Genomic DNA, 27,739 nt, shown 5'->3' with positions numbered 1-27,739 from the left:
AAGCTGGTATTGTCTAGTCTGGCAAAATTCATTTTCCCTATTTTAATAGCTGCTATGTATAGTGTACTTTAGACTAATTCAGACTGATTTTTTAACACAAGGGAGCAGTCATTTTAGTTCGCAGTGTGCTTAAATCATGTAAAATTTCCAAAAGTACAATATCCAAAAGAAATATCATCCACATTAAATTAATGTAGCATAGAGGTATGCAAACATCCTCTCCACTGTGCATGTTTTAAAAGCAAGCTACTTCACCTTACATACGTCACCCTCTCAAAAGTACATATTATCTGGTGAGTGCCACCTAAATCATGCACACACTCACACGCACTGCTCCGGTGGCCAAATGGTTAGAGCATCTGCCTCGGATGCAGGAGGTCACGGGTTTGAATCCTTGCCGAGTAATACCAAAAACTTATAAAAATGTTACTAACAGCTGCCATGCTAGATGCTCAGCATTAAGAGGTTAGTGTTAGGACTGGTTGGCCTAGTGTCAGGATAATGTGACTGGGTGCAGGGCCTTCCTTGGAAATATTTTTCTTTGTGTCATGAAATTCACCAAATTAAAAAATTTGTAGCCACTTTTCAGCCATAGGAGTCATTTTACGCCACAATACAGGGACCTTAATATATGTGTAAAAATATTGGCCCTATTTTTAATCTATATCAACATGACAGTAAAGCAGTTTTTACATGTTTTTATTACATTTCAAAGTACAAGAATAATTGTCAATAAATATAACAATACCATTTTATACACGTGAAGTTCAATCTATATCACACGAAAAGCAAGAATGAATAAGAATGTTTCTTTATAACTGATAATACAAAATACTGCTTATGAATATGTCACTGACACTTTATCAATATCCACCTCATTTTTTTCCCAGACCATTTCTTAAATGCCTTCCTGAAATAAAAATTCTCAACACTGGGCCTATCAATTGAAATTCTCATTCAATTTTTCAGAGTAGATATACCCATATAATTTCGTAAACTTGTTTTGATGACAGATTCTGGCAGCTGAACCCCTCCTCTCAGTCTGCAGTAGAAATTGGGACAACAAGTAATGTGGTAGCTGCCTCAGATGCAGCTGGATATAAATCTTTGTTTTTCATAGCTAGATTAGCCATATTCTTTGTGCTGAATACAGACTTGTTTTATAAAGTAAATTTTTAATTTTTCATTGATATAAGTGACAAGGGCCATTTACATTTGATGGCATCCTTGTAGCAGCATCCTGTGTTACTCAGTTAAGTTCTGACCACAAAAACATGTTATCTAAGTAAAAAACAAAAAACACTAAGCAGTCCCAGTTTGCAATAAACATAAATTAACACCACGTGCAAATCACAACAAATCATTTTGCTGACCTGTTCAACAATAGAGTATATCCCCTGGTCATTCCTTATTTCCTTCCAATCACATTTAATTGCTTCTCAAAACTGACTGACAGCCTGCAGTTAGCTGCAATCATGTTTGAACAGTGTCTTATTTATCATCTCCCAACATAATCCACTGACTTCTGTTGATAGTGAAAACAGTTATTAAGTGGCCCAAGTCGCTTATATCAATAAAAAAAAAATTACTTTATAAAAAATTTTGCCAGCAGCTTTTGCCAATTAGTAACAAATAGTGCTACTTTCAAAATTCTTTCATATTTGGCGACAAATACGAAGCCTAGCGGAGTCCCTGTGGGTGTGACATGATGTACATGTCTGCAGCATGATGACCCAGTGCCAGACATCACTAGAAAGTGCCACACTGCAGACATTGTAATGATATGACTGAATTTTTTTTAAAGCTACATTAAAAATCCAAATCACACACACACACAATTCTATTGTAGGTTAATCATTATGCACTGTGCATGTTGAATATTGTGAGAAATTCTTCCATATAATCGATTCAAAATGCATGCACTGCACTTTATATATTGTGCAAGTTGACAGGGTTCTAATATAGGTTTTGCTGTTTGCAGATGTTTTCTGGAGCAAAAAAGGGAAGAGTTGTAACTCAAGGCAAAATGCATGTGATTGTTGTTTTTGCATGATCAATTACAGAGGTGCCAGCAATTCAGGATTTTATTGGAATTATTATAAATCCATTGTGGAAGGTTTGCATTCCGAATTGTATTGACAGAATTATTAAAAATCATGGATACAATTTAGGGAGAATAGTACTTTAGCGCTGATATGATAGACTGGCACATAGAGTATAGTTTTTGAATGTAAAGGCTTTATGCACTTGATAAGCAACCAGTCAATGAGGCTGTCATTAAGTGAAAAGGATGACACAGGAAGGGGAAAGAAAGATGCAGATGATTCATGAGGAAAACTGTTTGTTACTTTTTTGACCAACAATGCTGAAGATATTCAAGCTTTTTGGATTGGAGAAATGTAAACACCATTTTTTTCATTCGACATTAATTGTTACTGACTGTGGATAGATATGTATTAGCTCATAGGAAGATATAGTATAGAAGTTTGTTCCTTTAACTAGATACAGGATGTCTAAATTCTCCCCCCAAAAATGATGCTAGCATTCCATTCCTGATAAGTGTGCACACTGACTAGCATCTCTGCAATTTCTGGTTACAAAAATTACATTTGAAATATCTCCAGAAATGATGTTTATTTTAAACATCCCAAACAAATTTAATCAAAAAGCATGCCAGACCAAATAAACATGCTGATCGTGTAAGAATAATCATTCCGATAAAAGGTCAAAATTCAGAGGTTTGTTTCAACTAGTAAATTTCACCTTGAGTATTGTATATTTAATTTTATCTTTGCAGGAGTATGTTGTTGAATGCACAGCAGCAGAAAAACCTCTGATAATTCTTCATTTCTTGCACAATCTAAAGTTTCGAAACATCCTGTGTTTCACCAACTCTGTAGAGGCAACCCACAAGTAAGTTAACGGACCCCAAACCTTGATTGCATATTTACTTATGTATAATGTACACTTGTGTATAATGTACACCCAAGTACAAGCAGAATAGTTTCAGATTTGTCACCCCATAATGCAACTCCACATCAGGTTTACTGTATTTTTTTTTAAATCATAGGGTCATGGCAAGTGATATGCCCCATAACTGCCTTCTGACTGGGTTCCATTGAAAAGTTCAGGATGCATAAATTTTGGTGTGCTCATTTTGGCAAGAAGTACATAGAAAAAAAAATGAGAAGCAGATACACTTTTACAGAAGGAATCTTGAAACTATGTACATACATGTATTGTCTTTAGTGTCCCATTCTTAGATGCAAAACTTGTACTGAAAGAGCACTACCTTTCCATTGAATTTTGCCTTGACTTATGTATGTGACCTTTAGCACAATCAGTGTAGCTGTAAACTTTGTTATCCCCCTTTGTTCTGCTGTTGGCAAGTTCAACATTTACCAGAAACCTACCTAAAATTTTCATCCACCTTACAAGATGTGTATGGTGTAATTCTGGTAAAAATGAAAGCAGGAAGCAGGTTTCTACCATAAATCATTTAGAATTGATGAGGTTTAATTCTTAAAATAAATTGTGAATTCTGATTGTTTAAAAAAGCTGACATTCCTGTTTTTAATCTGCATAGAAGGTGATTTAAATATTGGAATATATATTTGTACATGACTGATAATTTTCATTATTTCCTTTGGGGAAGTATATATTAGTGTGTGTAGTTTCAACAGTGCTTGGAAAAATGGAAAAAAAGAGGGAAAAAAGCTTGTTTATTTATCTGTTTCCTTATATTTTTTTATTGAAATGCTGTTTTAGTCTGTTTGTAATAAAATATTTTAAAAAAATATTATAATTCATTTGGCACAGAGACAAGAATGTATTTTGACATGTTACTTTTTTATTGGCAGCTCAAGGGACATCATTTTAATTTACTTAAGACTAGCTTCACCCTGTCATGTGTATGTGTTAAAAGTGTCACGGCAAGTCTTTAAGTAGTTTTCCATTGTATGCTGATGAATTTTTCATCTGCTGTAGTATTCATGATGACCCAAAGCTGTATCATGTTGGTTGTATTTATTCCTGTTGCAAAGGAGAGCAAATTGTAAGGCCATTTTTCAACCGTAAACTAAATTTTCTTCCAAGTATTACAATACCTCAGGGACACATGATTGGTACAGGTAGTGGCAGACACTGATGGGGAGCTGATGCAAAGATCTTGCTCCAGTTACAGGTCATTAGTAAGATCAAAATTTTACTGTAGCTCGACTGTGTACGAATCGGCTTGTAAATATCATCAGCTGGTGTGGTGGTATTGTGCCTACTGCATATTGGACACATATACCGGACTCGAATATACCTCCTGAATGGTGAACCTTGACCGGAGGATTTTCCCTGCCATTGTCCACTGACAGTGGGGCACATTCTGTCAAGTGTGTTTATTTCCACCCTATGTGACAGAAGTATTTTTATGTGAACTGATGGAAGATACTATTATTATTTACCTACCTCCTGAGGAAATCTTGGAATTTAAGGGAATATGGTTTGTACAAGAAATTTTAAGTATGTCGTAAGTTGTATTCATATGTAATCTTTATTTGATGTACATTTAACAGAATTTTTACATCTTTACATTTTATATTTTATCTTGTACTTAATTATATATTTATTTGGAAAGCTTATTTTCCTAATGTTTGGGCAGATTAATTTGAAATTTTTGGAACATAACCTTTTGTCGGCACTACATAGCCACTTTTGTGTTAAAGTGCCATGAAGCACTACATACATATACATATCGGGTAGTTTAGGAGGAGTATCAAACAAAAATTGTGATAATGAACTGAAAAGAATTTGACAAAATTTGATAGAAAGCTCCCAAGGCATGAAGACCTTAGAGATTTATGTACAAAGATGTCAGTCCACATTTGATAGAAAGCACCCTGGCATAGGACTTTCAGATTTATACAACTGAAAATTCATTAAAAAAAAGTAGAAAGCTTTTAAATGACTTCTTATTAAAAATCACTCAATAGACTTTGACCAAATTTGAGAGGACACATCATGCAGTAGTGTTCAGTTTTATACAACTTGTATCATTCAGCCATCAAATATGGCTACTATTGCTAAAAATATATAAACATTAAACAACTTTCTAAAGAAAAGCTGATCTGCATAATTTCACAAAATATTAAATAATGGTCCTGGCTTTTAGATTTATACTGATGATGCTAATTCATCATGAAAGTTGAAAACATTTATTCAACTTCATTTAAGAAAACAAACAAAAGAATACATGGGACAGTCTGGCTCCATTGTCCCTCCATGAGCACAAGTTTGTAATTGCTACTCTCCTAAACTACTTGATGGATTGCCATGAAACTTTACACACACACATCATCCCATTGTCAAGTTGGTCCTGTACTGAAATGGTGTTGATTGGACATCTTGCGAATCTTATGTCTAATTCTCCTGAATGAATGGTCATATCAACACAGGGTTTTCACTTCCTTCTTACAACATCTGAATAATCCTCAAGGTAGATGGTGCCTATTGGATGTACAATACGGCTACCATGCCAGCCATATTCAAAATCTTATCACAACTCCTGAACAAAATGTCATTTTAATATCAGCAATTACTTATCCTGTCGCTATTGCTTAGCTAATCTATTTTCATGCCGAAAATATACCATCCGTATGATGTGAATACATCCTCCCAGAGTCAAGAAAAAGTCATTATGACCCTTTGACCTTTTGCACACCACTCTGTTGCATGGTCATTTGCAGAAGGTAGATGTACCTATATGTCATTCTTTTCAAGGATGCCATGCTGTATAGACATCTGAAGCCATTGTGACCAAGAAGGTATGCCTGTGGACAACTAATATACCGCAGTTAGTGGTCTGTCTCTACATTGATTAATAATTCTCAGTGTTACTACTGTCCGTTTGTTTCTAAAACAATGTTGTAGCATTTTGATTTCCCCCTCAGAACTTCATTCCTTGCAGGAATTCAGAAGATACCTTGTGTTCTGCTTGTGGTGATAGACACTTTTACTTAAAATATTAACTGAACGGTACAGGTAAGTCCCTATGTTCAAGGAACAATAACAGACCCTGCTCAAATGTTGAGGACATCGGTTCCTACATTTTTATTTTCAAATTGATGGAGAAAAAAAATTCAGAGACAAAACAGTCTGTAGGGCATTGTTGCCACAAAAAGGCCTTGTGGGATACACACAAACACACACATACACACACACACACTGCATCAAGTGCTCCAGGTGCACTTGGAAAAACTGTTCAATCATTTGTGATTTGTGGTCTTCCAGCACCTGGTATCTAGTACATTCCAGGCATACCTATATAAAAAAAAATGGAAGAGCATTCACTCTTTTTCATCTGATTTTCTGGCTTTTCTTCCAGATCTCACATGTTAGGACGAACATTTTCAGTGGCTGCTGAAGCCCCTCTAGAAGGAGGGTCTCGACATTCAAGAAGCTGTTAAACTTCCCCCTGTAGGTAGATGACAGAAAGTTTTTGCATCCCTAACAGCATTCACGCATCAAGTAGTGGGTTGCTCATTCCTGTTGGGGAGGTAGAGCACTGCGACTGCAGGTTGTGCCCTTCCATTAGGAAGGTAGAGCACCATGATGGTGGGTTGCGCCCTCCCATTGGGGAGGTAGAGCACTGTGATAGTGAGTTGCACCCTCCCTCTAAGGAGGTTGTGCACCACAACAGCAGGTTTCACCCTCCCTTGAAGGAGGTTGAGCACTGTAACTGTTGGCTGTACCCTCCGTTTAGGGAGGTTGAGCACCACGATAGCAGGTTGCTCCCTCCCATCAGGGAGCTTCCCCCTCTCCCCCCTCCACCATCCCACCCAGTGCATGAGTTACAATCCATACACAGGATCGAGGTTAGGCATGTGGACTGTTTTGGTGTTCCCCCTACCCAATTCCTATGAACCCTTACAGGATGTGGGGCCTTTCACCTCACGGACCTTGGTCCATTATGCCCCCATGGACTACTGGACCTTGCCATACCAATCAAAGTGATGCTGCGGCTTGTGTCCTACCATCACCTCACCAAGTGGTTTCCTTTCGGAAGGCTACAGGTGTTTCATCATGGAGGGTAGATAGACATTCTCATCTCCCCTGCTCACCTCCTGATCAACTAGGGGCTATGACAAATAATACTCCTATGCCTCTCCATCAAGGGACATAGTGATACTCAGCCACTTTCCAACTTAGAGTGTCCTTGACTATGAGGATGATGATGCTCTCTCGATCCTTGTGGACTCCAACGAGTTTGAGACAGAAGATGTGGCAATGACAACTTCTCTCAGGCCCACTCCCTCATCTCAGGTGGATGAGGAAGAAGATGTGGTCTGGTCTTTTGTTAAGGCAGTAAACATGGTTTACCATTTGTTACCCTCAACTTGTGCCCCAAACCATCCAGCACACAGTCCAAAAAGATCCTTTCCTGTTTGGAAAGATCTCTGGGGTACCACCTCAACCAGACCTCTTACTACTCCCACATTCATCTATGGCTGAGGAAATATCAGGGAGGTTTTCACAATCCCAAAATACTGCTAGACAGCATAGAGGGTGGTCTATTTCTCCCTCTACATTGAGACCCCTTATCACCTTTGAGTACCGGGTACATTCCCTGAAGTGGCCTATTGAACCTCCTCCTTTTGACGCTGATGTGGTCAAAGTTAGTATTTCTTCAGGATCCTTGGCATGCCTTCCCATCAAAATAATTGATGCCATGGAACAGAAAAACCAGTTACTTGTATCTATAGCATCACATGCAGACCTTTCCGCAGCTACTTCCTTTAGGATGCTGAGAGAAACCTCCCTGTATCCAGCCGCATTACGTGTGCTGGAGGCTATGGCCAAAACATCCTGGCATGCGCTATCTGTTGCCATGGCATTATTGACAGAATTTCTGCACATCTGCTGTGATGCTGCATTGGACTCATCGAAAGTCTTGCTTAACCACAGTAAAGACCTAACGGCTGCTCCTCCTTAACCTGAGACCCTCTTTGGGGGCCTCTTTCCTACAGTTTCTTCTCAAGACTTACTCGATCACCAACATCAATCTTTTACGTCCACTCCTGGTCCATCGCAATCGACCAGGAAATGAGATCAGGCAAATCATCCTCAGGGACCATCTGCCAAATTTTTCAAGCAGGCACAACCCCAGTCCAATCCAGAAATTCTTGCTTGACCACCTTCTCTCTTATCAGGTGCATGGCACCCAGGTCACCACAAATCCAAGAGGAAGTTTTCTAACCCACCTTCCTTTCCTACCAGGGCAGGAATGGGGGGAGGGGAGAGCAACCTTAGCAAGTTACCCCATCTCCTGCCATGCATCCCCATCCTAAACATTCCAGTAGGTGCTTGCCTATGCGTTTTCTCAGAGGCTTGGTCAAGTATCACAATGATGGTTGTGTCCTCTCCTTTGTAAACAAGGGTTATCAACTCCAGTTCGGGAACAACCCCCACTATCAAGGACCCCCATTTTCTTTCCCCAGTCCAATCTGGTGGCATTAAGGGAAGAGGTGCACACCCTTTGCAGAAAGGGGCAGTCGAGAGGGTTTTAAATTATCAGTCTCCAGCCTTCTACTCCCGAATCTTCCTGGTCATCAAGAAAAGCGGAAAATTTAGAATCATTATCAATGTCTTCCCGCTCAACCAGTTTCTATTTGAGGAAACCTTCAAGATGGAGACATTCTCCTCAAACCAGAACACTCTTCATCTTGGGCTGTCTCCATTGACCTTCTGGATGCCTATTTACACAACCCCATTTTTCCTCTACACCGTAATGTATTCATTTTTGCCTAGACCAGGAAGTTTTTCAATTTTGGGTTCTGCCATTCGGAATCTCTTCCACACCCAGTCTTCACCCAGGTTATGGGAATAATAGCGGCCTACCTTCAAATGCAGGGAACATTGAGTCTCCAGTATTTCAGCGACTGGCTGATTCACCACGTTCTTGTTCAGTCCCTTCATCAGGATCTGTTCCGCTGTTGGTCCACCATAACTCAATTGGGTCTCCTACCTAATCTTGAGAAGTCGGAACTCATTCCATCACAGAACTTTGTTTACATAGGGATGAACTTCCTCAGGAACCAAACTTGGTCTGGGTTCCCTTGGATTGGGTAGATAGAATCCTGGCTCTCCAAGAGATGCTACTAGAGAAAACTGTTTTATCTGTTCGCCTTTTTCTGTCCCTACTTAGAACCTTGAACGCCTCTGCCGAATTGGTTCCTTTAGGATGTCTTCAATGCATCCTCTACAGCTCCTTCTTCTGGCAAGGTGGAAACCTCACAGAGATTCTCTATCAACTCCGATCCCTCTAGGACCAGTATTTCACCACCATTTGCTTTGGTGGATGAATCAAGACAGATTTCTGATGGGGGTCTGGATGCATGCACCCAGTGCCCATTCCTGTCTGTTCGCAGATGCATCAGGTTCAGGCTGGGGAGCCCATTTAGAGCCAGAGGGCATAATACTATGTGGTTCCTGTACTCAGGCCGAATTGTCTCTCCACATCAACAACCTAGAAATGAAAGTATTTCTAGCATTGCAAGGGTGCATTGACCTAAAAAGGGGCCGATGTGTCATGGTCTCCTCAGACAACATGTCTGTTGTAGCCTACCAACAATGTCAAGGAGGCACACACGTCCCTTTGTGTGGTGGTCTGGAACCTTTTCCCCTGGGCAGTCTCAGAGAATGTCACAATCTGAGTTGACCACATTCTGGGCAAGATGAACATATTAGCGGACAGCCTGTCCAGAGAAGACTGAGCTGTCCTCACAGAATGGTCTCTTCACCACTCAGTAACAGAGTCCCTGTTTTCCTTTTGGCAAGAATTCTGGTGGACCTGTTTGCGACCAAGTTCAACAACAAACTTCCCTTTTACATGTATCCTGTCAAAGATCAGAAAGCATGGACAATCATTACATTCAGCTTCCAGTGGGATCACATATTTGCTAATGCCTTCCCACCTTTCTGACTGCTACCACAAGTTCTGCAAAGAGTCCAAACTGCCACTGCTTGGATCATTTTTATTGCGCCATTGTGGCCCCAACAACCATGGTTCATTGATCTCCTAGACCTCACGATAGATCGACCCAGGTCTCTTTAACGCAGGAGGGATCTCCTGTCAAAACACCAGGGATCCCTTCTCCACATCAGCCCAGACATTCTCCACCTTCATGCCTGGCTCGTCTCAAAAGTTTTTGGACAGAGTCACCAGTTGCATCATTCGAGCCAGGAGAGCTTCTACATCCAAAGTTTATGATGCCAGGTGGAGAATCTTTTGTGATTGGTGCAGTAGGAAACACATTGATTCTATCTTCCCTTCTGTAACTTCATTGCTGTTTTCCTTTTGTTCCTTTTTGAGACCAGTATCCGCTATCAGAGGCCATTGAGCTGCCTGTGTTCTTTGGTCATTAACCAAAGCACCTTATGAACCATTGAGTGAAGCTTCTTTATGGATCTCACACTCAAAACTGTGTTCCTTCTCACCCTTGCCTCGGTGAGAAGTGAAATTCATACCTTGTCCATTGACTCTAGCTGTCTTATCCCCTTAACCCTTTACCTCATGCAAGCGTCTTTGGACGCATCTACTCCATTCACATGGAAGTGCCTTTTGATGCCTCTACTTCATTCACATGGAAGCGCCTTTTGACGCCTGCTGTAAACATCAGCCATTTTGAGCTGGTTTTCGTAGCGCCACCTTCGGAGACCCCCCCCCATTAGATACTACATTCATTTCTACAAATGACAATTACATCAGATCACGTGGTCACTGTTTATGCGCTGGTCGATATCTGCTATTTAAAGTAACTGGGTCGTAATCTCCACTCTCCAAAATGGTAGTCGCGGATTTCATTCAGTACTTACGAAGTTTTCACAATTAGAATCACAACTATGAAAGATTCAGTAACTTAGGTAAAGGCTCTGATATTGATGTAGGCAGCAATTTGTTTTTATAAATTATCAAATTCTGATGACTTAGTGATGTAGACGCACACGAAAAACTTGTAAATTTCGAGTATGAGAAATGGCAGCAAAGGTTGGTCACGCGGCCTCACTGGCATGACGGTGAATGAGTTCTCTCAAGATTTTAAAGCACATAAAAAATTCTTCCGCGAAAAATAATTACACAGCTATAACAATTGGACTTTACTCTTAAATTTTTCCACATTTAATAGATGTGTACCAAAAATGTAAAATGGTTAAAATTGCTGTTAAACGTAACATACACTACATTGCTTAACAGTTCACAGACAGGCCTATGTGTATGGAGTCGACTAGGTAACAGGTGTTCTATTTATAGCACGCTGCACTTTGTAACTATGCTCTGTGAGGTAAAGGGTTAACCAAAGAGATTCCCAGTCTCAGTAAATATGCACTGGGGATGATCAAGATAGAGTTTTTTGCCCCGTGCATGCATTTTTCTTCTATCTTAATGTCTCCAAAGCAAAGAGAAAAGGTAGAAAACTCTCTTTCTCCCTATTAAGGGCTGCATAGACATTTCAGCTGCCACTGTTTCCCAGTGGATTGTCATGACAATCAAATGAGCCTATGAGTCTCTCACCAATCAAGACCTCGCTTTATGAAACTTAAAGCCCACGAGGTTCGATCCGTTGCTACCTCATGGGCCTACTTTAATCATTCCTATCATAAGGATATTATAAAAACGGGTTTTTGGCTCTTCCATAATACGTTTTTCTTTTTTTACCTCTGCTCATTAGACACAACAGAGAGCAGTCATTGTTTCTCTGAGTCCCATTGTTATGGCACAGTGTGTTACTCTGAGGGACATGAACATTCTATAGATGGACCTCTCCCTCTACATTGAGCACATTTAATTTCTCTGTTTTTGATCAGTTTGACATCAGCCTACCCACCTTACTGACCAATTCAGCAAGCAGTAGTGACAGGTAAAGTAATTGCTGCTATTAAAATGTAGTCTTTTGGGGGGTAAAACTGATTTTAATTATGCAATACTTTCCTGTTGCTGTTGCCAAATACTCTCCTCCCACCCCACTCTGATATCTTGTGTAATTGTTGTCTTTGAAGACATGACATATAGGTACATCTGCCTTCTGCGCATGACCTTGTGACCTTGGTGTGCAAAAGGTCAAAGGGTAATACTGACTTTTTCTCCATTCTGGGAGGATGTATTCACATCATACAGATGGTAAATTTTTGGCATGAAAATAAATTAGCTAAGCATTAGCAACAGGTTAGTATTTCATAATTAAAATTAGTTTTAACCCCCCCCCAAATACATATTAACATGTCATTTTTACCAAATGACTTCTTATGATGTCCAGTCGGTCTTGAATGAAAATTGTGCTGATGCAACATTCAATAAAAATCTCGTTATTGCCACATATCCTGCATGGGTGGTTGTATCAACATGAAACTTTCATTAGAAGACTTCCTATAATGTCGAGTTGTTACTAAATAAAAATGGTACCAATCTTAATAATATGGTCACCACATCAGCAATCATTAAAATTTTGTTATTGTTATCAGTATTCCTCCTGAATGAATGTTTGTATGAACATGAGGTTTTCATTAAGACATCTTATGATGTCTGCTTGGTCCTAAATGAAAATAATGTGGATCAGATGTCCAGTATGGCCCCCAAGTCTGTGTTTATACTGATGGACGATACATGTGTCTGATGCCACCTGTTCATTAAAATTGTAATTTTGCTGCATGCAAATTATTCCAGAACAATCCTGCATATATTTTAGACACATACTGGCAATTGATTACAGCCATATCTAGCGCAAAATTCAAATTGGCCACATGACAGATGGTTGTGCTATTCCATGTGGATTTACAAGTCACCAAACATAAGATTTTCTCCAAAAATATAATGTACATATCACCAATAGAACCTTTCAACTGATGGTAACTCCACAGCTATGAGAAATACAGGTAAGTGTATCAAATGTACGCCAGTGTGTGCAGCTGAAATTGGCAGCAAATAATTGCAGCTTTTAATAAATAGGTGATATCAGCCCCATACCTGAAAATCAGTATCATCACGGGTGAAGGGCTGATTTATCAGCCTACCACAGCAGCATTTTGAAAGTCTTCTTATCACTACTCCTCTTGAATAGAATGTCACATGGTGTTTTCACCACAAGACTTCTTATGATGCCATTTTCATGGAGTTCTGCTTCATGTTAGGCTGCTGTGTGGTAGATGAGGATACACTGCAGTATCTTAGATTGATGCAAAGTATTTCACATTATTTGATAAAAATAGAATCTCTGACTTGTGTTTATTTGACATAAATTTTATGAAACTCCCAATAGTCAGCTTGTTGCATATACTATTAAACTTGTTTCGTAAGTTTACATCAAATTAACACTTGTATCAGATCCTGTGTATTGGATGTACTTTATGTCATATACACTTGTATCAGATCATGTGTATTTTATATAACTTGTATCATATACACTGGTATCATATCCTGTGTATTGGATGTACTTTATATCATATACACCTATATCATATCCTGTGTATTGGATGTACTTTATATCATATACACCTATATCATATCCTGTGTATTGGATGTTCTTTATATCATATACACTGGTATCATGTCCTGTGTATTGGATGTACTTTATATCATATACACTGGTATCATATTCTGTGTATTGGATGGACTTTATATCATATACACTTGTATCATTTCCTGTGCATTGGATATAACTTGTATCATATACACTTGTATCAGATCATATACACTTGTGTCAGATCCTGTGTATTGGATATAACTTGTATCGTATACACTTATATCAGATCCTGTGTATTGGATATAGCTTGTATCATATACACTTGTATTAGATCCTGTGTATCGGATATAGCTTGTATCATATACACTTGTATCAGATCCTTTGTATTGGATATAGCTTGTATCATATACACTTGTATTAGATCATATACACTTGTATCAGATCCTGTGTATTGGATATAACTTATATCATATACACTTGTATCAGATCCTGTGTATTGGATATAGCTTGTATCATATACACTTGTATCAGATCATATACACTTGTATCAGATCCTGTGTATTGGATATAACTTATATACACTTGTATCAGATCCTGTGTATTGGATATAGCTTGTATCATATACACTTGTATCAGATCATATACACTTGTATCAGATCCTGTGTATTGGATATAACTTATATCATATACACTTGTATCAGATCCTGTGTATTGGATATAGCTTGTTTCATATACACTTGTATCAGATCCTGTGTATTGGATATAACTTGTATCATATACACTTTTATCAGATTCTGTGTATTGGATATAACTTGTATCATCTTCACTTGTATTAGATCCTATTAGATATAATGGCAGCCATTAAGTGGTTTTAGATAAGAGTGGTACTATGTGTACTGGTACCTTTTTAATGGTTTATTGACTATGTAGCATATAAACACTGTAGATGAAAATTACTTGCAGTTAATGCTGAATCTACAATGATCATTTTAGATTATACTGGGTAGTGAAGCTGATGGGTGGAATTGAGGTAAGGGAATTTTCTTCCAACCTGCATACCCTGAAACGCAACAAGATTCAGCAGAAATTTGAGTCTGGGAAAATAGATATGTGAGTAATAAGATATCTTTTTACTATATGAGCTTGATATTAAACATCTTTACCATTTTACAGGCTGTAGCATGTATTAAACTGATTGTGTGTACAGGCTGTTGCATGCATTACTCTGCATACAGACTGTTGCATGTTACATTTACTGTTGTACAGGCTGTTTGCATATATTTTGATAGTGTACATGCTGTTGCATGTACTATACAGGCTGTTCTATGTACAGGCTGTTGCATGTACTACTTTGCATATACAGGCTGTTCTATATACAGGCTGTTGCATGTACTACTTTGCATATACAGGCTGTTCTATGTACAGGCTGTTCCATGTATTACTTTGATTGTTAATATGTTTGTAAAATTCAGGACGGACAAATTAAATCCTCTTTGGTACTGGGAGTGGGAACGGAGACTGTCACCATCTGTGTACAAGTATATTAATTGCATACATGTGTGATGTCATTCAATTAAAGATTTGCTTCAGGAGGGAGTGGGTGGGCTAAATAGCTGAGAAAAGTAAGGAGGCAATGCTTTTGGATGCAGTTTCCCCAGGAGAGGGTGGGTGGAGGTTAATAGTTAAAAAAATCTTTGAGAAAATGCTGTTAAATGCCAATTTTGTCTTGGAACAGTTGGGGGGTGGGTGAATAGCTGAGAAAAGCTTTAATGTGATGATGTCTTATGCAAATTTCCATCCAGGGTCAGGGTGGTTGGGCAAGGTGAATAGCGGAGAAAAGCTTGAAGGCAAAGTGGTTTTATGAAAATTTCCCCATTGTAAGGGTAGTTGGGGGAGGTAAATAGCTGAGAAAAGCTTGAAGGCAATGCAGTTTTATGAAAATTTCTCCTCGGGAGAGGTAGTTAGTGGAGGTATATAGCTGGGAAAAGTTTGAAGGTGGTGCAGTTTTATGAAAACTTACCGAGGGAATGGTGGTTGGGGGAGGTGAAAAAATATCTCCCTGGAAAGGGTGGTTGGTGGTGGTGGAGATACAGATATGGTGTCAATGCTATTTATATAATTAAATAATAATGGGACATTTTACATGACATAATTTCATTATGCATCTTTACCACTGGACATTTTACACTTAAATCTATCCTTTTGGGTCAATGATTATTTGGTTAAGTTTGGAGTATTTTGTGTCTTGTGACCTTGCAGAAAGGCCGATTTGATGCTTTATTTTCTCGTCAATGTGTCATACATTTTTTGTGTTAATTTTATGCTTTATTTACAAGTTCTTGCTTCATTTCATTAGAAACATTTTGATTGTGAATTATAATTAATTTGCAGCCAACAGAATCTGCAAGTTTTTGATGATGAGGTCAAATTAGGAAATAATGATGTTAAATTTGATGAGGATTTTAATATTTTATTGTTGTATTGTAAGTTGGATATGCAGAATTGTAAAACTGCCTATAACATATTCAGTCCATGAGTACAGTATTGCTGTATTAACTCTATTATAAAAACCTTTTAGAAAATTGTGTGCAAATCATTTTGGGTATCTTTGCGTTAAAACAAGCACTGTGCTCTCAGAATGGTTGCAACATTGCTGTCATTTTGTCATGAATTTAACAATGACAGAACTTTTATGCTCACCCAATTCTGCAACATGTTAACTTTCACAAGTGTATTAGGATATTAAAGTTTATTTTCCATAAATTTAGATTAATATGTTCTGATGTCATGGCCAGAGGGATGGATGTGGAGAATGTGAAATATGTGATCTCCTATGACCCACCACCTTTCATCAAGACCTACATCCACAGAATTGGACGCACTGCTAGAGCAGGAAAAGTTGGAACTGCTCTAACACTGCTTCAGAAAAAGGAAGTATGTGGTAGTTTCATTAAATCTCGATTGTTAGAAATTTTTCTTTAAGTTTTTAACTTCTTTTTATTGACTACTAATAAGAAACTAGGTGCTTGGAAAGTGGAGAACATTATCTGGAAATTTTGAAAATAATGCTTCCAGCTTTAAGATGGATGGGTTTAATATGCTAGGGTACCCTTGATACAAGTTAGTGGATGAAAAATAGATGTGTACCTACCTTAATAGTGTTTATCAACACAACATGTGAAAATAAGTTTATCCATTTTGACATGCCTTGTTTGACAAGAAATAAAGAAATGGAATTTTATTTGTTAACTCTTAAGAATAGTTTTCGGTCATCAAATGAAAGTTTCCTGACACAAATTATACCCAGGGAGAGGTTTGATTATGTTGGCAAGGGGGAAGGAGGTTGGCAACACTGGATAAGTTCAGATTATTAAAAGAAATTTGTGTCACGTCACATCCATTGATATCATGTTTGGAATATATTCTCATTTTTGAGACTACACATGTGCATCATTGTTTGAAATTATCATTGACTCACAGGCCTGGATTTGATGTATTTTTCACATGGTACATGCATTTTGCAAAATATATGTCCTAGCTGTTTGACAAATATATTTTAATTAACATAGTATGTATGCAACAAAAGACTAATAATGTAATTTAAGTATAAATTGGGGGGTTTGTGGGTTATTTTAAGTACTTGTTCTGTTTTCATCTGATATGTTAACTATGCAAATATCTTGAATTTGCAGACTCTGTCAGAAGTGAAAATTAAAACATTTTTTACAAAAATCTATTTCTCCTTTGAAACATTCCTTGGTCACATTAACATTAGGGATGCAAACCTGCTACCTCATGAACCCAGCCCTACAAAATCTCTCTATATCAGAGCAGACCAACTACACGCCCGGAGGTAATTTTTTGTGTGGCCCACACTCATACAAAACATAGGTTCTATAATTATAATATAGTTACTGTAATATATATCATGTATGGCCCATGAACTTTACATTTTTGTTCCATGTGGCCCGCAGTGTTGAAGATGTTGGACCACCTTGGTCACTATCATATAGAGGACCACTCTGGTGGCCTAGTGGTTAGAGCATCCGCCTCAGATATATGGGCGATCATGGGTTCAATCCCCAGGCGAGTCATACCAAAGACTTAACAAAAAATGGTACTAAGAGCTGCCTCGCTTGGAGAGCATTTAGAGGTTAGTGTTAGGACTGGTCAGCCTGGTGTCAGGATAATGTAACTGGGTGGGACATCATGTTACATGTCTGTGGCATGATGCCCCAGTGCTAGGCATCACTGTAAACTGTCACACTGCAGACATCATAGCAATATGAATGAAACATTGTTAAAGCTACGTTAAAAATCCAAATCACACACACACAATCATATAGACAAAGGGCAGTAACTCTTGCCCATTACCTCCTCATGGCACCAATAGGTGTTGACAGTTTTTAAGCTTTGCTTCCATACACATTATAGTAAGGAATAAGCCTTCCATTAAATTCAAGCCATCCATTCCAAATTTTGATTTATTTGGATTAATATTCATTCATAAACATGTGTTATACATTTTTTAATTTGGTGGGTATTTTGTGAAATTTATTACCTTCTTTGACTTTTTTTGGTGAATTTTGGACATAGTACAACATGTTATCATTAATGCATTACTTTCAAGTGTTTGCACATGCTGTCTTTAGTTGGCACATCCTGTTTAGAACAGGTGTTATTAAGCAAATTATTAATACACTGATGTATTAATTTATCTATTGTTTATACTGTTTTATCATTGCAGAAACATGTAAATATAGTAAACACATGAAATACAAAGCATAGGTAGACACACAAGAGTTCTGCTTGGCATGTACCATCTTATAGCATGTGCAGTTTGTGGTCCAGTGACACATGGTCTGCAGTACTGCAAAAATCAGACAAAGGCAAAGGGAAGAGGAGAAAATCACACAAGACCTGTACAGATGTACTAAGTATTTATCTAAATACAGAATCAGATGTAAGCCTTGTGGGGAATGCTACTTCGTTCCCTCCCCTCCCCAGAAAATCAGATCAGTGACACCTGCTGGGTACATGGGATATTTTTCTAATACATTAGTTCCAGCAGGTAGGATTATCTCACCGTCCAGAGTCATACCAGCCATCCCAACCCAGACTTACACAGATAATTGTGATAGTCTGACCATTTAGCAAGAAGATTGGCTTCTTATATACATGCAGATCAGAATTGGCTTGGTAGCCAAAAATCCATCTATCCAGTCATGCTTTTGGCGTAGCCGGTACTAAAGCTGACCATACCTGCACATCCAGTAACCAGCTGTTCTACTGGCTAACCAGCCATCTGTCCAGATGCAACAAAATTGCCTAGCAGAGCCAGCTTTACTTATTTTCACTGTTTATCCGCAGGGTATAAGCAGTGGCTTAGTTTGGGACAGTGGCATTGTTTCATCATTACCTCATGGTTTGTCCTGAAATGAAAGCAGACAAGGAGCAAGAGTATTCACACAGTGGGTGTGAAAGCATTTCTGTGCAAGAGCCCTACTTCAGTCCAACCATGGAGATGATGGACTTTAGTTTTAAAGCTGCCATCAAGGAGATACACTTTGTGTCGTAGGCTTTGGAATGCCCTCCACCCTCACCGCCACTCTTGACCGTAAAGTCAAAGCATTGGTCAATATCGACGATGATAAAGAGTCTACATCTTTCCAGCTGCTTCTCAAGTCAGTAAAACTCAAAAAGAGATTAATGATTGGATGTTGGAATGTCTCTGTGACCTGGGTAATGCTAAAGCTTGGTTATTGTAATGTCAAGTACCAGCCACATTTGATATAGGACACATTCCACCACCTACCATACTGAACTCCCAGCATGGGATAAAATTGTAACTGTAGTCAACATGAACCACCATCATTTTAAAAGATGACTCCATTTGGCTCTCCATTGCTATTTGGGGGCATAAACTGAAGAGGTTTGGAGGCATAAATTGAAGAGGTTTGGAGGCAAGTGGTTTCAGAATAATGCTTCCAACTGGTTGCTTCACATATATTGTTTAGAAAACCGATGTCTCTGCCACAATAGAGTGAGAACAGGTGAGCAAGGCAGAAGGGATCATTTACACCCAAAGGGTTGTTCAGGGGTCAGCCTTGTGCCAGAATACAACAGCTGAAGCAGTCTTGGAGGCAATCATATGGGGACTGGGGTAGGTGGGTAACACATCAAGTTTCTCTACCCCCTGCTTCCTGATACTGACTTGACACCCACTACAGGTAGATGGCCTGCCATGGCACCAGACTCCTGCAGTTCTATTTACACTGGATCAGCCTATTTCTGCCAAACATATGGGTGACCCAAGTCATTTAAAGGGGGTTTCGGATTTCATTTACACAAGCCTTTCCTGTTTCTTCTCCCATTCTAATGGATATGACATCTGATCGGGAGAAGGACCATATTCTTCCATCACTTATTGACTCATGAATACTATCTCCATTTAGGTACCCAAATACAAATAAAATATCTTATGTTGCTCAGAAGAGACAACTCTACACTGATAAATCATCCCCACACCAATAATATTAACAGGTGGTTGAGGGGCTGATATCACTTATTCATTAAAACCTGCAAAAATCTGTTGCCACTTTTGTCTGCACACGTCAGTGTATATTTTATAAACTTATTGGTATTTCTAGCTGCTGTTGAGCTACCATTGGCTGAAGGGTTCTTTTGGCGATATGTACTTATTATTTCCAGTTCAAATCCTACATTTGGCATCTTGTAAATCCATGTGGAATAACACAACCCTCTGTCCTGTGGCCATTTTGAATTTTGTGCTAGATATGGCTGTTACCAAATTCCATTAAGTGTCTAAACTGTATGCAGATGTGTTACAGAGAGATTTGCATGCAGCAAAATTGCACATTTTTATAAACAGGTGACATCTGATCCACATATCATCTATCAGTATCAACACAGATTTTGGGGGCTGATTTATCAGACTAGAACTGAATTCACCTCAATAAATTCATTTTTCCACCAAGGTTCCAAATGAAGCTGGTGAGGTCTATCTGATTGTCCGTCGGAAGACTAGTATGCAGTCAGTCTTGATCTTGTAGATGCCAACATGCTTGTCCCTATTCACCCAATCTCATGAAATTTTCTTTGGTTTGCTTAAAAAGTTTTTTATCTAAATATTAGCCACTAGATCTTCACCAAAATATGGACTGCATTAGCCACTAGGCATTCACCATAATTCCACAGGAATTTCTCCTGAGAAACCTCAACCAGAAATGATATGTACTGGCACCAGTATATATGGTTTGAGCCCATTTGTTCAGCAGCATATGGGGACAAGGGGAAAGGCATTTCACATCAACCATCTAGAAATGAGAGCCATCTTACATGCCTTTTAGCTCTGGAAGGACCTACTGTGCAGGAAATCAGTCCTGATTATGTTGAACAACTCTGTATTTATGACTTGTCATCTCAAATGGGGCATCAGATCACCTGGCCTTGTGTGCTGGTTTGGTTATTTCTTCATTAATGTTACCAACTTCAGACTGACATACAAATCAGGCACATTTCCAACAGACTCCGTGTTGTGGCTATGTCCTGTCCAGATATGGTCAGGTTATTTATATGGAATAGTCTCTTCATTTGTCAGTTTTTCACCTGATCGTGTGATTTCTAGGCATCTGATGAGGTACCTGTTTGTAACAAGATGGAACCATAAGCTGCCCAACATTGTTTCACTGGCCCCTGACCCAGAAACTTGGGCCACTGAAGTGCTGTCAATCGGTTGAGATCGGCTACGGGCCTTTGCTACCCACACTCCCAGTCTTAGCAAGTACTTAGATTAATACAGAAAATCTGCAAGATAAATCTGATAACCTTTCTCAGATGGGACTAGTATTGGATCACTTATCTACTCGTGCTATCAATAGATATACCCAGAATGATTGCAATGAAAATGAATCTTCTCAAACAACCAGTCACAGATGCTTTACCCCTGCCTGAACCATCTTCTCTTTCATGCTTGACTAATGGCGGGACAGCCTTGCAAGAGACAATTCAGACCTTGATTGTGGAGAAACTCTTGAGAGCAAGAAGAACCTCCACTATGAAGGCTTACAAGGGAAAGAGTTGCATTTTCAGGGACTGGCATAGAGTCAATACCATTGTCCCACTGAGTGCCTCAATCCTGTGATTGGCCAATATATTTGTCATGGGCTTCAAGGAGAAAAAGTTGGCCCAATTTACCATCAAAGGCTACCACTACAAGATATCGGACGCATTCAGGCACCATAGCAGAGAAGATATTAGTCATATTAAAGATCTGTCGGACCTACTAGCCAATTAGCCCGGACATCGCTGAAGCTGTTATCATACATAACCTGTTTCCCAGTTGCTTTGGCTTCAGCTTGATGGATGAATGAGTTACATGCCCTTTCAGTCAAACTGAACTATCTTCAGTTGAGATTTGGTTACCATTCCATGGGAAATCATAGAGGCATCATATGTTCCTCATTTGTATCAAGCCTAATTCCAGAGATGTTCCCAGGATTTTATCACAAGGGGGTGGAACATGGTTCAATATTTACCTACCATTTAAATATCCCCATCTCTTCTTTCTTCCTGCTCCACTCTGTTAGAGTTCTATCAGTCAAAATCTTCAAACGATTTCCCCTCTTGTTGTATATGCAGTATATTTATTATTTATTGTTTCCGAGCTTTAATAATCTGTTCCCAAGTTGTGTGTGAATATTGTTCTGTGCTGACAGTCCCCTTTCACAGTCTGCTGTCTGACAGGGCATATGTATAGCTAGCTTAGCCAGTTTCAACAAGTTTGGGAAATTGTTCTGTACAGTTGTTATTTGCTATTTTCCACATCTCCAAGGTATTGTCTCTAAGGTATCTCTGGTCCAAAATAAGATTTTTTCAGCACAAGAACTCTCCCAAAGTCTCACTTTCTTTATCAGTGCTTTGCTGACTACTGTTACAGCTTTCTTAACGCTGTATTAAGGTCTTAATTCCTTCAGTGCTGTTTACTGCTTGTTCATTTTTGCAAAGAAATGAGAGTCCTCTTAGACCGAGCGTTATGACTCTATTGTCGTAAACTTAAGTAACAGAACAGACGTTTTGTAAAATGAAAAATGTGGAACTTACTGAAATGAATCCAAATGAGTCCTTACATAGCCTATTATAATTTTCAATATTGGAAATGTACTGGTCCTCCAAGAACCATGACACTGTGAAGACGGCTTTGTCCAGAATTCTTTTGAATAATTTATAAGTAATAGTATTGTAGTCCAAATAATGAGCTCTTTCTATTTCCACTAAAGAGTCCAAACTTGTTTTTCGTCTTGAAAAATATCTAAGTAGAACATAAAATAAGTCTGCAGACTTATAACAGGAACACAATAAATGTGAATGATTCCAGAAAATAGGAATGAATCTGATAGCTTAATTTTCTCCTTATATACACCGTATATTGCGACTGTACTTCACAATAGACCCAACTTGACATCATACATTATTGATTTTGCATCAGTTAAGAATATTCACGCGACCTCGCACAACCAATGGGAAGCCACAGAATTATTCTGGAAACATAGATATCCTATCATTCACTGAGAAACAATGCCGTTGGTGCCATTTTAAATCCTATTATTAAGATTATTATTAATAATTATCAACATATATGTAAACATCTGTGTATAAATCTTATGCAGTTTGTGCTCTTACAACAGAGCCAGGTCATGTCTAAACTCATTATGGCCATGAATAAGAAATATAAAATGTAGATAAAATCATGTATCAGGAGTTGCAAAATACATAGATATACATAACACCAAGTAATTGGAAAGTTGATGCAACAGATGTATTTTCTTGAGGAAATCTGTTTTATTTCATGTTTTAAGCCTTCACTGAAATGTTTTCAAAGGCAGTAAAATGTGCTGTCTTCATCACACATACAAATGCACTATATTTTTCACACTCTTTCTTTAACACTTTGGAGGCAGAGAGAGGCTTCCGAGTCGGACTTGAGTATGTTAGACATTAGTACCTGCTTATTGTCATGTGACACAGCTCGACATGTGTGAGTTGATGTCCTAAAATTCAAACAGACAATTTCTAAACTTTTACAAACATCACATAATATACCTCCTGTCTTAGAATTGTGTTTTGACCATTTGTAATCTGACAACCAAGAATTCTGAAGCTTTGTTGGACATTTTGGTTTCTTTATTGGTAGTATATCTTACTTGTCATCTAACATTGCCTTTGAAATGTGGTTCTCCAGTTCATGGTAAACTCCACTACTTTGTTCCTTCACCAATTCACATTCCACACTCCCACCACCACTGACTTGACACTGAAAATAATCAGTAATTTTACATTCCACCTTGGTTGGTCTAACTTTCCAGAAATGGGCCAAATTGGTCTACTGTTGTGCAGAGTAGATTTTTATAATCGCAATTTTGTTACAGTTCTTGCACATCACAGCTTTCCAAGTGCGTGTATTCATAAAAAATTTGCGTGAATCACGCGATCTTGCACCCCGGGAGCATCTCTGTAATTTGTTTAAAGTGTACTTTAAAAAAATTGAGAATGGGTGAATACAAAGAGGATATGTAATAATTATAAAACCACATAATTGATTTGTTCCGGGGGGGGGGGGGGAGAACTCATTGGATACGGCATAGGAATATACCACGACATATTCCTGCAGTGCATCAACTCTTTCCGCCCACTTAGAACAAAACACATGTAATTCTGTTGGTTGATATGCAGTTTTATATTTAGGAAAATATGAATGAGTATAATATTGGGCCATCTACTTCCTATTAGATTTATTTTAGGAATATAATATTAACAGTTGGTGAAATGGATGCCCATTTTTTTCAAACTTTGCTTTATGCACCTGAGCAATACCAGTAATCACCCACTTTTTCATACACACGGTTCTTCTCTTTAACTCCCCCAAGAACAGCAAGGGATCCAATGCAATGCATCCAACCAATGCATCCAAAATCAATATTTAATTATTTCTTAAAGTTTGTTTGTATTTAAGTAAACTGAAATTTATAAGGCCTGTTGATATATTTTGGTAGCATTGTCATTACTCAGTGTCTATTAACTTTTGGTTATCATAAGCTTTGTATTGCTATTGCAGATATAATTGATTCCATTTAACTTTTGAGCATTATTTGGTACAAACTTTTTATCAAAACTGAATATTACTTTTCTCCATTCTTTAATACTTCTTTCCATTTCTCTCTTTTGACAGCTACACACATACCTAGGATACTTGAATTATTTGATGTAAATGGCAAGTAAGACTTAAAATTTAGCAACAGGTGTACTCGCATTGAAAAGGTGTTGCCAGAACATTTCAGGGGAATGGTAAAATATTGATAGGATCCCGTCTAAATTAGGTTGGGACTGTTACAGTCCAACATACAGGGAACCTAGGAAAGGCACTTTCAACATGGAGTAGTCATTTACAGGTAATATCTAATTTTATATCAGTTTCACATGTACTCCTTGTGTAATCCATGTACCCAGTGATATATTTTTTAACAAAAGTGCTTCCCTCTGTACCATGTATGTCTAATTGGAACAGTCTTTATTTTTCATTTTAGCCATGGGAGTAACGTTTGGTTGCTTAATTTATTTTCCTTGTTGTCTCACATACCTGCAGTATAGTACCAATTAAGACAGGCTGCCTTTTCTGGCAGCAGCAGCAGCAGGTTAATGCCACCATTGTTTTAACATCAGATTTTGTGTCAAAGTTGTGAATTTACATAACCACAAAAGAAAGCAGTTTGTATTTTATATAACCCTAGCTAAAGCAGAGATTTTTCTTGCAGTTCTACCATTTCAAGATGATGACCAGAGAGGCAGGAAAAACAGGCATTCATAGCATGAAGATTGGGAAGAAATCTTTAAAACCAATGATACCAGACTTTCAGCAGGCACTGAAACAGATCCCAGATATACTTAAGGTTTTTCTGGCTTTTAATTTTTACCCCAAAATTTAGGAATGGTAAACATTTCAAAACTGCTCTTCATGTGAATAGAATAACATGAACTGAGAACTTTCACAGATAGACCTTTCAAATGGAATGACGTAGGGGATATGATAACTAGTATGTCCGAACCTCATTTATGAGGTCTATTTTTTTTATTTCACATTCATATTCAAGTTCTATGTACAGGACATTTTCATAAAGGTCAAAATTCTATGGTACTTTGATTGTCCTTGGAGTTGTAATTGTTGGTTGCCTCCTGTAATGATGTATGCAATTTGGGCTGTTTTTGATCAAATGTAATGATGGTTGAAAGGCACCCATTTTTTTTTAAAATTCCACACTGCTTCCTGAGGAGCAGCTTGATTTAGTCCTGTTTGTATATCCTACCTTTATAGTGAGATTGCACAAAGGCCTCTCTGTGTAGACAAATGAAATTTGGTTAGCTTATTTATATACATATATAGATGACACGATTACATTTTCAGGCCATTACATTGATTGATTGATTGATTGATTGATAATTTTTTAAATATATATATTTGTTTAATAACCTTATAGGCATATTTGTTTTCATTTGAAGCTGGGCTACTTAGATTTTCAGGACATTTTAGAATTTTTAAATTTTTTCAAAACCACATTATTGAACTTTGGAACTTTGTTTACAAAAACTCTTTATCATGATCAGCAAAACCACTTCAGGCAAACAAATGAATTGGCACACATTTGTGTTTAAAAAGATGAACAGATTATATTTTCATGCTATTATAGCAGTATAGGTACAGTCAAACCTGGTTATCTTGATTACCATGGGGGCATCACAAAATTGTCAGCATAACCGGATCCTGATATATCAAGGTTTAGAAATCTACTGCTGAACAATGATTATGCAGCTGAAGTACCAGGAGGAGTTTTCTTTCTAAAAACAAATGGCATTTTTAATGCACAATAAAAATAATAATTCAGTCATGCCAAGGTTGCAGAAAGATTGGAGGTCTTTTAAATGAGATTAAGTAACTAGTCACACATTTTTACAACACTTAAGTTACTGTTACAATGTCAGTGGTTTAAAGGTTTTATTTCCCTGTGAATAGCCTCATCCCTTTGGTAGCCTCAGCAAGGCAGTAGTTTTCTCACGCTGATCAATATCTAGGCCAATTTAAGTACATACATGTAGGACTGTACTTCTTTTAAAAGTATTTTATTTTGTTAGTACTGAACTACTAGCAAAATGTAACTGACCAAAGTTGTATGTGATCACTCTTCTTGATTATTAGAGGTTCCTTTACAGTGGTATGCCAGTTTGTACCAGAAGAAAGTTTAGTCTGTTGGTATTCGTGTACTGACAAACTGTAAAATGTGTTTCAAGTCTTTAAAGTTAACTGTCTTGACATCAAATTCTGCAAAAACAGACTTATTCTATTCATACAGTTGTAGTCCCATATCCCTCCCGACTTTGATCAGTGATTGTTGGCAACAACAGAAAACCAGGAGAGTTAGCATATCACTTTGATGGATTGCATGGCTTTGATATTTGATTCAACATAAAACAATACAAATGAAAGCACTCCTCTGTCTGTTTCATAGACGTTACTCCTGGCAGTCACTTTCTGCTTCATTTCATTTGCATTGAAAAATCTGTAATCATGGCACAGCAATGGACTTTGTTTTAAAAAGAATACTGGGTGCTATGGATTTTTAAAATATCATTTGTGCATTTGTTCTGTTGCTTATCTTGACATTTTGTTTGTGCTCTTGCTCTTGATCAAAACAACAATAATAACCACGTGTGTGTGTTGGGGGGTTCAGCTTGGTCTGGAATTTTGCCAGTTTTTACTTATAGATGATTGTAAGTCACGTGACCAAGCTGAAGTTGAAGGCTTACACTCACACCAAACATGGAAACACTTTCAACTATTTACTTTATAAGTGAATTCTGAACCAAAGTTGTTAATTGTGTATGGATTATGTTGGTGACTGACGATATCGGAATGGGATTACATTATAATTTATTCCACAAAGGATTGTGAATTTTATCTTATCTGTAAGTCTGTCAATTTTCAGGTTAGCATCATTAACTGTAGCTAAAAGTACCCAATTTGTTTTAAATATTTGGTGTAAAACGAATTAGGTCTTTTTAGGTAAATTTCATTCTGTTGACCTGATAATTTATCGAGTTACAGATAAAATATAATTCGCAACACTGTGGAATGAACTATATGGTCTTGGTGTTGACACGTGATG

General features: G+C 37.9%; 1 protein-coding gene across 1 annotated transcript in view; it reads left to right on the top strand.

Annotated features, from left to right (window-relative positions):
- Positions 1-27,739, top strand: part of LOC149785515 (ATP-dependent RNA helicase DDX51-like) — an 87,989-nt gene that overhangs the window by 59,103 nt on the left and 1,147 nt on the right. The window contains exons 12-15 of the mRNA XM_089979314.1: positions 2,798-2,913; positions 14,499-14,615; positions 16,274-16,439; positions 25,337-25,471. Coding sequence (XP_089835440.1) covers positions 2,798-2,913; positions 14,499-14,615; positions 16,274-16,439; positions 25,337-25,471 — 534 coding nt within the window. The remainder of the gene's footprint in view (positions 1-2,797; positions 2,914-14,498; positions 14,616-16,273; positions 16,440-25,336; positions 25,472-27,739) is intronic.

This window comes from Sinohyriopsis cumingii, chromosome 13 (assembly GCF_028554795.1).
Source record: "Sinohyriopsis cumingii isolate HCF-2022 chromosome 13, ASM2855479v2, whole genome shotgun sequence".
In the NCBI taxonomy this organism is placed as follows: Eukaryota; Metazoa; Mollusca; class Bivalvia; order Unionida; family Unionidae; genus Sinohyriopsis; species Sinohyriopsis cumingii.
This window is presented reverse-complemented; position numbering and strand designations above follow the sequence as displayed.